Source organism: Lutjanus erythropterus, chromosome 3, assembly GCF_056507025.1.
Source record: "Lutjanus erythropterus isolate fLutEry1 chromosome 3, fLutEry1.hap2, whole genome shotgun sequence".
Taxonomy (NCBI): Eukaryota; Metazoa; Chordata; class Actinopteri; order Lutjaniformes; family Lutjanidae; genus Lutjanus; species Lutjanus erythropterus.
In genome coordinates, this window is record NC_139319.1 from 33,502,504 (window position 1) to 33,515,043 (window position 12,540).

A 12,540-nucleotide genomic window follows, 5' to 3' on the forward strand; every position below is an offset into this window, starting at 1 on the left:
AGCTTCATGTTTAGACCTCCCACCCATGACTGCACAGACCAGGCGCAAGTGCATTTGCTATAAATATTTAAAGTCGAAATGTTTGCTTTAGACTAAGTGTTTTATCCTGTTGATTCTGAATGGAATTGGAATAATTTGAGGGTGGCACTCACACCGGCTGACTTAAATAGGGATGGTCATTAAAATCACCTCCTCCTGTAACAGTTTCAAAGAAATGCTGTTGCAGGCTGAAAACATCAGGTTGTCTTTGTGTCTGTCTCCCTAGGCGAGATCACATATGGTGGCAGAGTGACAGATGCCTGGGACCAACGCTGCCTCAGGACAATCCTCAAAGGCTTCTTCTCACCTCAAACCCTGGAGCCTGGCTACAACTTCTCCTCCTCAGGTATTTTTCAATCTCACGCTCTCTCCTTCCCCTCCCTCTGTATATATACAGTGCATGGACAAAAAACAGGAACAATTTACCATATAATGTATCTTTTCTTTGTATGAGTTGTTTTCTTGCTTGTGTGTTTAAGGTACCTACTTTGCCCCAGAGACCGATGAGCTAGAGGAATATAAGAAATACATTGATAGTCTTCCAATCATAGATGATCCAGAGGTCTTCGGCATGCATGAAAATGCCAACCTGGCCTTCCAGGTGAGGAACAGGTGTAGTGTTTTACAGAAAAATGTACAAATCTACAAAAACTTTTTTTAGAGTGCATTCTGTGAGTCTGTCAGTTGCCGCCCTTAAATATGCATGATTAGATTTGATGTGATTATTACTTTTCATGATCATACGAACATATGTTTTAAAGTAACTAACTTATTCTTTGCTTTCATTTTATTTGTTTGTTTTGCATAAGTGCAGTGTGTTGAATAGCTCATTTTAACTAGTAAATGTAGTCATTTGTGCGCCTATTCATGATTTAATCTGGAGCTGCTTGTACATTTTTTAATGGACGGTTATAAAAGCATCTGCATTTTAAGAGCATGAGAGTGCAGCTGCAAAATACTAGTAAACAAGGATGCTACAGTGTGTGTGTTTCATTGAGTGTGTGTTTTGTGTTTGCCTCCACAGCGCCAAGAAACCCTGACTCTAATCAACACCATACTGGATGTTAATCCTCGCTCATCAGCCAGTCATGGAGCTAAAAGTAATGATGACATTGTCTGTGAGCTTGCTGAATCCATCTTAGCCAAGCTACCCGGTACACACACACACACAGATACACATGCAAACACACACATACTGTACATTTTTCATTGTTGAGAATGGATATCATTACCTAACACTGTGTTTGTCTCCCTGCTTGTGTACCTGTTCAGAGCGTCTGGACATGGACGAGGCAGTGGAAACTCTCTTCGTCCGAGATGAAAGTGGGCGCCTTAACTCCCTGACAACCGTGCTGGGCCAAGAGACAGACCGATTCAACAACCTGCTGAGAGTGCTCAGGGTGACCCACTTAGATAGCACCCATGACCACACACTTTTAATCAAAGTTTATTTCCTGTCAGCTATTGATGTGATTAAACACTGCCAGAGGAACTGTTAGGGCTGAATATCGGTGCTCAATACCTTTAAAGTATAGACTGAAATAACCCAGTACAAAGTAGTACTGAAACTCTACCAATCAAACACTACCTAAATCTGATACCTAAATTTTGTACACAGATGCTTCTGTGGTTTTGCTGACAGCCAGTCGCCACAAACATTCTTCAACTTAATGCAACACGTTATTGTCCCACTACTGCAGCAGCCACAACCCATACAGTCAAGTTGGCAATTCAGTGTGCCAAGATGCCACCAAAACTGGCATCTTGGCACACTGAAATGCATTAAATGAGAACTAATTATTTCAGGAATGCTTCTACTCATATGATGTGTATCAAATGAAGTTCTTTATTTCAATCAGTATCACTGTAAGGGTACTGGGATCGTCATTTTTTAAACGATTAAAAAGAATAAAACTTAATAAAAAACCATCATTAATAAATGGTAAATTGAGTTACATAAACGTAGGTTAATCGCTATTCTACTGTAAACAAACAATGAAATGATAATCAATAACATTTACTATTTATTAGTTATACTGTAATGTTATTTGAGATGTCTTTTATCCAGAGATACTATTGCAATGTGTAAACTGATCCTTCCTAAATCCCGCCCCCAACTTTGTTTTAATATTGCAGCTGATGTAATCAGAATGAAATTATTAGATAAGTATTACTAATACTTAGCTATTTACATGATATATTTATTATGGAAAAAAAAGTTTAACTCAGTTTACACTTTATTAATGATTCGCATTATAAAGTGTTACTGAAAAAAGTCATAAATTATATATGAAAATATTGTATATATTAGAAATAAACAACAAGAACAACCATGAATTCTTCTACCACCTCATTGTGATGTATGATATTTTTGTCTTTCCCAGATGTCTCTTATCACTCTGCAGAAGGCCATAGCGGGTTTGGTAGTGATGTCAGAGGAGATGGACCGCATATACACGAGCTTCCTGAACAACCAGGTTCCCACCCACTGGGCAAACTCTGCCTACCCCTCCCTCAAACCCCTGGCCTCATGGGTCAGAGACTTGACCCTCAGGACCTCATTTATCCAGGTTTGAGAAAGGAAAAGAAATTCCAACACCCACACTCAGACACACATATGAGCATCTTAGGCATATGATAATGCTGAGTGGTATTGTTAAAGGGACAGTTCACCCCAAAATCAAAAATACATATTTTTCCTCTGGCCTGCCTTCTCTCCTGTGTAAATGGCACCTTGGTGAAAAAGCTCACAACAACTATACAATACATATAGGAAATACAATGATGGGAAACAGGAAAAAAATATTGTATTTATGTAAATCTTTTAAACACAGATCATATTAAAATTTATTTTAAAAATGTAGGCTGACAGTTTAGTGTCATAAAACATGCAGCAGATATGTGTGTGTGCATGCTGTGTGCCGGTAAAACACAACACAACGGATTAATTAACACAAAGCGCTATGATTAAAAAGCACATGCATGCTCTGAGTTTGACCTTGTGGGATTGTGCCTCTATTGTAGGTAGTACGGTAACGCCCATCAAATTCATTCTGTTGCTGGCTGACCTGTTGTTATTGCACCAATACAATAGTTAATACGGTTGACTCACTGAATTCATCTGTTGCATGCAGCTCGCACTCGCAGCCTCAGCTGACACCAGTGGAGCAGCCGTAGAATACTTTGTTTAATAGAATGGCTTAGAAGACACCAAATGACTCGCTCTAATGAATTTCGTTGAAGACTTGTAAATGAGGTACATGAGGTTGTTATTCTCAGAAGACAAATCACAGACAATAAACTTGCCGTTTCATAATTCTGGCAGTCACAGTGAGCAGCAGATATAACAAAGTTCAAGCTGGATGCGATGCTTATATTAATTATAATATTGTTGGACATAAATTATGTTCTTTTTCTTTAATAATGATCAGAATAATACCCAAAAAAGTCAGGTTAGGAACACGTATATGTGTATTTGTTGCATTTATTGCTGCTTGAAATGACCAGGGCTTAGCTGAAGTTATGCCCTTACAAAAACAGTTTATTTCCTGGGATTCCCGGGAAAATTGTCTTCTTTCCCAGGGTAGAAAAAGTCTCATTTTTTTGAAAAATATTAATCCCTACTATGCACCTCACACAAAAACTTTTCCAGTTGGATAAATAGCACTACAGACCAGGGGAAAAATGTGCATTTTTGTGATTTTGGGGTGAGCTGTCCTTTTAAGTTATTTTAAAATAATTTGACTCAATGAAGATAATAAGCATGTAAATGAATCTAAAAATACGATAATAGGATTCACTTCCTTCTACTGGCTCAAGTCTCTCTTGCACACACTGACATGACAAAAATCTCACTATGCATACTGGTTTGTTGGTATGTGTGTTTGGGTGCATGAAAGTGTATTTTTGTGTGTTTGACCGTGTGTGTGTGTGTTTTCTCATCAAGTCAAAAAACACTAATAACACATGAACATTCTGCGTTCCTCCCAGAGGCACAGACCATCTCCCTCCCTCTCCCTGTACACCCTCTTTCAGCATTTGGTTCATCTCCTCTGACTTAAGCTGCTCTTCCGTAAGACTGGTCTGAACATGTGTGTTGCACAACCACTGAAATTCACTCTCATACACCCACACAGAAGGCACAAACGGAGGAAGAGTTGCATTAGTTCAAAAAGTGATGGGTAGCCGCTGAGTCAGGCTGCACATGTTCACTACCTCAGAAGAGAGAATCCACCTCACTGTGCCCGTCCAGTGGGGCTCACTGAGTCACTTTCAGGTCCCATAAGTACAAGGATGCCTGTAATGCACCATGGCTTGTTAAACACCAAACACAACACATAAAAAAATTATTTAAAGATATTTTAATTTCATCACTCTCTTTCTCTATCTCTGTCTTGCTAGACTTGGATCACACGTGGTCAGCCCAAATCTTTCTGGATCTCAGGATTCTTCTTCCCTCAAGGCTTTCTTACTGGTAAAGCACTACTGCACCAAAATGTCTTCCATGTTTTTAATGAACCATAGCAGCGAGGCAAATTTCAACACTGCTAGAATATAGTCATACGCTATTCTTTCAAGTATACAACATGAAAATAACATGATTAGCTTTTAACTGCTCAACAACATCCTTAGCTGCCACTAATTACGTGTTAGATCTTGCAAAAGAACATGATGAAATACATTGTTCATGTTCTCCTCTGCGTGCCAGCCCATATCTGTATATATGTTGTATTTTGTGCGTATTATGAAGGAACTACAACTCTAATTTCGTTGTACAACCCTGTGTTGTATATTGGTAATAAATGTCTTTGAATCCATAGGGTTGCTTCAGAATCATGCCAGGCACTACAATTTGCCCATTGATGAGCTGAGCTTCCGCTTCAACATGGTGCCGGTGTACAGAGACCAGGTAGCAGTCTGTGAGGCTCTACGCAATCTGCCCAACAATGCAGAACTGGACATGGATGAGCAGGTACTGGAAACTTCCTGGAAATTTAGTGTCATCTCTGTCGGTAGAGGCTGTCTAAACAGGGTATACATACAAAAAAAGAGATTATTTCCAGGATGTTTGTTGCGGCTGTTATCAGGCCAACAGCCACCACAAATGTCCACGGGCAACACAATAAATAATACTAAAAAAAGATGGTCAAGAACAAGTAAAATCTTAAATAGTGTCTTCTGACATTAGTAGGTAATATTTTTGTTAATCACGATTTTCACTCCAGACCCACAGCTCAGCTGAAGTTATGCCAATTTGTTCATGTCCATCTCATCATCTCATCATGTCAACCATCTCATCATTTGTTATTTTTCCCCCTGAACTAATTTGGCTTCGCACTAAATACGGTTAAATTAACAAGGCAAAACGTTTAGTGACAGTGGTTCATAAAGACTTTGTACATTCACAAATATTTACAGGATTTGAATGGGTTGTTTGGGAAGTCCCTGTGCCCAGCAAAGTAATAGTTCAGTTCAAACATGTGCCGTTATTTCACTTACACAGGCACTGGTATCTTATTACTTTTGGACAGAGCCAAGCTAGCTGTCTTTGTGCTAAGCTAAGGTAACCATCTGCTTATTGTACAGAGTACAGAGCGGTATTGATCTTCCCATCAAATTCTCAGCAAGAAAAGAAATAAGCCTATTTCTCAAAAGATGAAAGTATTCCCTCAATGCAGACAGACAAGGGAATTGTTTTCCTAGTTTAAAATGCTCTGTTTTGCTCTGCATTTTATCATGGGGTCAAAAATTCAGCTAGCATGTTTCTCACAAATACTCTTGCACCTGACATCAAATCCAGTTGGTCAAGTAATTTGATCTCAGTTACTTGAATTATTTCGCAAATGGAGAGCCCATCTTTCCAACTTTTTTTGCAACTCTGCTATGGAAATCAAATTCATAAAGCTCTGATGGAACAGCTGAATAGAGATTGTACAAAGGCAAAGAGAGTGTTGTTTCTGTGGGCACCCCAGCTTCTAAAAGGAGCAGTGATGGTTACACGACATGACTGTGAAAGCACACTATTCACCATTTTTATATACATTTACTGTGAAAACAGAGGAGACAGAAATGTATTGAAAAGAGAGGTTTTATAACTGTGAATATGTATCTTCCCCACTGCTCCATCTCATTCTTCGACACAGTTACCAGAGCCGGAGGATGGAGCACTCGTGCACGGCATGTTCATGGATTCCAGTCGCTGGGACGATGACAATATGGTGATTGAGGATGCATTACCTCGTGTGATGAACACCATGCTGCCAGTGGTGCACTTTGAGCCACAGCGGAACTACGTACCCGAGCCTGACCTCTACCACGCTCCTCTGTACAAGACCTCAGTCAGAGCTGGGACTCTCTCCACCACTGGTACATACTGGATCCAAACAGGAACCCTCACACACATGCCAGTTTAGATTACACTTAAAGCCCAGTTCAGACCAGAGATTCACAACAAGATGAAATCATTTGCAGCAGTGTGAACTGATCCGTCTCAACTCAAGCCAGCTGATGGCATCGCCTGTAACTCAGCTTGTTAAATCACCAGCGGCTGGTTTTAGAACATCTACTGTTCAACAGCCAGTCAGCTGATGGCAAAGTCAGTTTTTGACAGGAGAAAAAGAGTATCACCTCATCAATTTGTTTGGAAAAGTTGTTTGTATAATTAAACAAGACATTCAGACTGAATCAGGCATTGTGCAGTGGTCTGAGGAGTGTTAATTTGTGCTGAGAACATAACTGCTGTGAAAAAAAACAGAAAAATAAAGTTTTGTTTCTGATTCACGGGCTTTCTGCTGCCAGTACTCACTCATCTGATCACCCATGGCTACACATGGTGTCTCTTGGTTGTGTCTAGAAGGGAACCCTAGATTTACAACAACCTTGTGAGATTTGTATGCATTGTTTCTTTATTGTGCACTTTGTAGACACAAATTATGTTTTACAAAGTGACTGTGGTTAAGGAATATATATTTTGGGTTAAAAAGATCACTCTTATGAGATCTTTTGCGGGTATTTGGTTCCCCCCCAGACATGACTGTGCTTCAAACTGTCTTTTCTCCCCTCAGCCACACTCACTCCACACACACATTCTATGTATTCAACATTAAATCAACACTAGAAATGTAAAAGTAGCAAGTAACTCATTACTACTGTGCCCATTCATATTTTAAGACGTTACAAATTATCTTGCCACAAAAAAGGCTGAACAGCTGGCAATTAAAGCTTGAGTAAAGAGAGAGGTGATGGAGATGATACACCATCTCATCTAATATTGGTATAAATTGGTAGGTTTTCAGAATGGTGCAATGCAAGTAATTGCAAGTTTCAACTCTTCTCATTGCGAATCTTTGGTCTGAACAGGGGTTTAAATTTTTACATTTGAAGGCACTTAAATAACACATTTTGTACTGAATGAGCAGCAGGGGCTTATTGTTTTGCTCAAGGGCATTTAAGCATGGAAATAGATGTCTTGATAGGTACTCATTAGTTGACTTGGGGAGTTTTTTGTTTTTTTTTGTCCAGAACAGTCTTTTTCAACATTACACACTGTTATGGATAGTTCATTTGATTTGACTTTGTCCCTCACCTTTCATTTCTGTCTCCCTCCAGGTCACTCAACTAATTTTGTTGTGACAGTAATGCTCCCCTCCAAGCAACCCAGCGACTATTGGATATCAAAAGCCTCTGCTCTCCTGTGCCAGTTGAATGATTAAGTCTGTATTAAAGGACAAAAAATGAATTTTAAATGTGACTGAAACACATGGCTCTAATACCTTTTGTCGAATTATTTATAAAGATTTTCACAGACATGATTTATGCTGAAACTGTTCTTACTTCACACATATTGTAATAAACCGTTCTTGGGATGCCTGACTGATCTGCTTTCTTCCTTGGAGGTTAATATCAGTTAAGTGCAGCAACAAAGTCTCATCCTGCCGACACTTGATGATGTGAGTGGTACAGTACATCCTGATCTGGCTGCAAACACCATATACTAGACTCCCGTCCTGGAGAGCTCCATTCCTGCTGTGTGGTAAGTCAGTGGATGAATGTGCTTACTGAAATTTACAGTACACATGTAGCCTCGGGCGGAGAAAAGACGGAGGGACGGGCGGCAGAATAAATACAGTAGATGGATGAACGGAGATGGGTGGCCAGACACATAGATGTTAATGGTTCACAAAGGAAAAAAAAAAACAAGATAGCTGAGAGGGATGAGTTGAGACAGGAGAAGGAGTGATGATCATCAAATGATGAAATGTTTCCGCCACAACCCCCACACACATCAGCAACCTATTTGTGTCACTTAGGGCATGCAGTGCAAACACATAAAATATGGCTCTTCACACACATTAAGTACACCCACTTCAACACTGGGGCAGTGCGCAGACACACTCCATCTCTGTCTCCATCACACACACACACACACACACACTACCTCCTCCACACCTTACTGCTCCGGTAACAGCAAGCAGGAATGGACATATATGAACATCATGTTTAAAATCAACCTGGTGATGAGCAGCACAAAAAAGTTCAAAGTACAAAATATCAACATTTTATATGACAATATCTCTGACTGCCCATTACAGTATTTGCTTAAAGTATTAATAGTAGTAGTAATAGTAGTATTAATTTGCAAAACTTTTAAGATACAAAGGAAACACTTCGCACAACTATTAAAAAAGACAGGTACTAGACCTTCATCAGGCAAAACCGGGTTTTGCCTTTTTCAAACCTTTTAAGATAAAATGCTATAATACTAATTTTGCCCTCATGCAGCACACAAAACTAAAACTATATTGATCATATGTGGTAATACATCATGAAATAAGTTTATCAGAGCGTCACAGACTTTGTATGTTTATCCTTTTTTTTATTTTAAGCATTGTTAGATTTAACCATTAATTGTTGTATTGTAAAATAAAATTAAATTAAATAATCAAATAATGATACCAAACAACTTATGCAATGGACATTTCCTCAAGTTCATACAAAACACAAGAAGACAGAATGTATCATTTATGTAGTAGTTTGAAAAAATCCATTTTATTAATATGTTGCTGTAAATATAGACAATGAAGTCTGGAATCTGGCTGCAGTAAATCATTGTGAAGGTACTTCATTGCACCAATTGACTGTTCATGTTGCGTGTCTGCCACAAAATATAGTAAACTGACCAAGCCAAACCTAACTGGTATTTCACTTGACTTTGCTGCAAAAACACCTGATGTGAGGCCAGCATGTCTCTCATTGGAAATTCATCATGTAAAATATAGTGATAACTTCAATTTTGTCTAAAAGTACTTAATAACTTAATTCCTTCAAAGTCTTCACTAAATACATTATGTGAGTCTGAACAAACATGAATGTAAAAGGCAACTTGACTGGTTGATGGAGACATACAACACAGAGGCAGTAATTCTAGTTATATAGAAAAGCCACAGTTATATTGTGATGCTGGAAAGTCACGTCACTGTAAACCACAATTTATACTCATAACAGACAGTCACAGCTATGCAGTGCTCTTCATGAGACTGCTTTCAAGGCTAATGATGAACTTAAAATAAATAATGATGAAATACTTGAAAACTCAGTGGTCTGTATTCTTAGTAATAATTTAAACTTGAGCTGATTTAAGGTGTCTGAGTGCTGAGGACTGAGCCTGTGCTTTAGTGTTGAGCTTATGAAAATAATTTTGTGTTTAAAGGTATGAATTTAGAATGTTACTTCGCCTTGTTGAATATGGCTTTTGCACAATAAATACAGTGATAGTATGACTAAATGTTGTGCAGGGATCATGACTTTTCACCACATCCATCAGCTGAAAGAGGAAAAAAAATTAATCTTGACAGGTTAGTTATGAGGTTCTACCTGATTTCCCAATCCCCCTGCAGTCTTACACTTGTCTTTTCCCATCTGTTCATCATCCGCTCTCATTTTTCCAGTATCTGTCATCTTTCCACCATCTCTTCTCCTGTCCTTCACTCTCCCACATTTACAGACCACCGTGCACTTTGGTTATTAGAACGTACTCTGTCTATTTTTGGGATCTGTAGCAGAAGCAATTGCGTTACATGTCATGCAAAGGTTTCCGTAAAGCTGTAAATGGTGATGAGTTGTCTGGCTTTGCGGGGGCTTTTAAGAACACATCAGCCAGACATTTAGTTTAGAGGTGAAACCTTTCTGTTTATTAATCTCACCTTCATACAGATTTCATCACAGATAATGAAAAACAGACTACTGGCTGAATCTGAAAGTAAGTTTTGTGCTCAAGAAAAGCCCGTCTGTTTTTCTTGAGCACAGTGATCTAGTTCAGTTCATTTCAGTTTTAAATTTGTGCAGTTCCTTCCAACTAGTGCATACACAATGACTGCACAGATTACTTCACACATGCATGATTTCCTGCAACTCTTGTATCAAACAGCAACATCCTCTGACCTCCTAACCTCCTTTATTAACCTCCTTTCTTCTGATCAATCCTTTAAGAGCCAAGATTAAGCACTATGAATAACTGTGAATGTACTGTACTCTTTTTTTGGGTGGGATAAAAGTCGTAATGAAGAGCGAGGAAAAGGATTGAAGGAGTAAATAAGATTACATGCCCCAGTCACTCTGAAACCAGATTAACAATGTTTTATCATCACACACACACTTTCATCCCTGTGGATTAAGTCAGAGGGAAGAGGACATGGTTGATGTTTGAAACAGATGGGTCCAAAGGAAAATGCGGGTGTGTTTTTTTTTTTTTAAGGGGGAAAGAGAAATGGGGGAATAGAGACTGACAATGATAAAGAGTGTGTACATGGATGAAAGACAGCTGTTAAATGAATATTTGACAACTAATCAACATGTTTGTAATAATGAAAAGCACAGATTCGCAGTGGGTCAGGCTTGTGCTCTCATTGGAGTGGTTGGCAGTTTAGTTTCAGGCTGTGTAGGTCACACTGCTTATTCAACTGCAGTTGATTTGATAAAAGTTCCAGCACTGAATGTCAAGCTTTTCACTGTGCACACTCTGATTTTCTTGTCAGATTAAAGAAAATGTTCAACATTTTGCGAAATTTGCTTTCTTCCCAAGAGTTCTGTCTACTATATGTCTGGCCTTAGGGTTAGGGTTAAGGTTTGAGTGAGAATTTGTATTTTCAAAGCAATGGGCATTTGTTTTTTGGGATAACGGGCTGTCAAACAAATGTCCAAAGGGATATTTTTTAGACTAGTGGGGTTTTGGAATAATGGGTCTTCGGAACAATATCATGACACCATGAGCTGTAATAGTCAGACACACAAACCCCATAAAACCACAGCGTGTCATTTTTATACAGCAACAGTTAGCAGCTGCTAAGCATAGCATTAAGAGTGGAAACAGGGAGAAACAGTTACTGCTAGCTGTACTGTAAAACCACAAATTCATGTTTTTACACTTGTGTTTTTCTACAGATTAAACAAATGAGATACAATATTAATTAGCAAGTTTTACAGGTGTTTAATTGGCAGTTTCTGTTACTTTCATACACAACTAGTTAGTTGTTTCCAGTATTTATGCTAGCTACGCTAACCAGCAGCTGGTTGTACCTTCATATTTAGTGCATAGTATCAAGTCTTGCCAAGAACCAAATAAAAATATTTCCTAAAATGGCTCTTGAATGCACACATGGATTAAAATTGAGAATAACAATCCAAACATATTCCAGAAATATTGCAGTGGTTTAGTTTGGTCAGACTCATATTCATGCTCTGCATGCAGAACACTGACAGGACTGAGTAACTCACAGTATATAGTGTACAATTTAAAGTATACAGGTCAGAATGAGCATCTGAGGCTGTGACCATGAAGAAGCCTTCCACCTCAGTCACGCAGAGGTATTGTCACATGTGGTCAGGCAACGAATGAGCAGAGTCCCCACCTGAACACCAGAAGGGTGTGTGCATGCAGGCAATTATTCTACAAAGCGAACAGCCGTAGCCTATAGATCTCACAGGAGGGGCAGGTGTGAGGTCTTTACATTACACTAACTGAACAAAGTCCACAGAGATCTGTTCCAGCTGACCTGGTACCAACAGTGCCACCAAAGACAGGATATATTATTCACCAGGACTGAATAACACCCCCACCCCCACCTACAACTCAGGTGGTCTGTTCCATCTCTGGACCAGAAAAAGGGAAGCAACAGTGGAACAGTCTGCGGGGAAGGGTGGATTGGGGACACTGTCTATGTCAGCTCGGCCTGTTGGCAAATGAAAGGTTTGTGTATGTGTGTCTGCATGCTGTGATACAGTGTGGTGAGATTCCAGCCACCAACAGCTGTCTGTCTGCGCGTACTGAAGCCTGAGATTAGATTTGACCAATTTGAACATGTCATCACTCTGCTGAGCAGCATTTGGTGTGTGTGCATGTGTGTGTGTGTGCGTCTGTGAGCTGCCAAATGTCCTGACTAATATCGGAGGCAGTAAAGAGATTGGATCCCTCCAGACTTGGTCTATCTCATTCATTCATTCATT

The 12,540-nt window shown here is 39.3% G+C and overlaps 1 protein-coding gene across 1 annotated transcript in view; it reads left to right on the plus strand.

The window, feature by feature from the left end:
* dnah6 (dynein, axonemal, heavy chain 6) overlaps nt 1-7,902 on the plus strand; it is a 71,263-nt gene extending 63,361 nt beyond the window's left edge. The window contains exons 73-81 of the mRNA XM_084714481.1: nt 266-385; nt 519-640; nt 1,064-1,193; nt 1,312-1,439; nt 2,424-2,609; nt 4,441-4,513; nt 4,860-5,011; nt 6,183-6,405; nt 7,648-7,902. Coding sequence (XP_084570607.1) covers nt 266-385; nt 519-640; nt 1,064-1,193; nt 1,312-1,439; nt 2,424-2,609; nt 4,441-4,513; nt 4,860-5,011; nt 6,183-6,405; nt 7,648-7,751 — 1,238 coding nt within the window. The 3' untranslated portion in view covers nt 7,752-7,902. The remainder of the gene's footprint in view (nt 1-265; nt 386-518; nt 641-1,063; nt 1,194-1,311; nt 1,440-2,423; nt 2,610-4,440; nt 4,514-4,859; nt 5,012-6,182; nt 6,406-7,647) is intronic.
* Nucleotides 7,903-12,540: the final 4,638 nt, after the last annotated feature.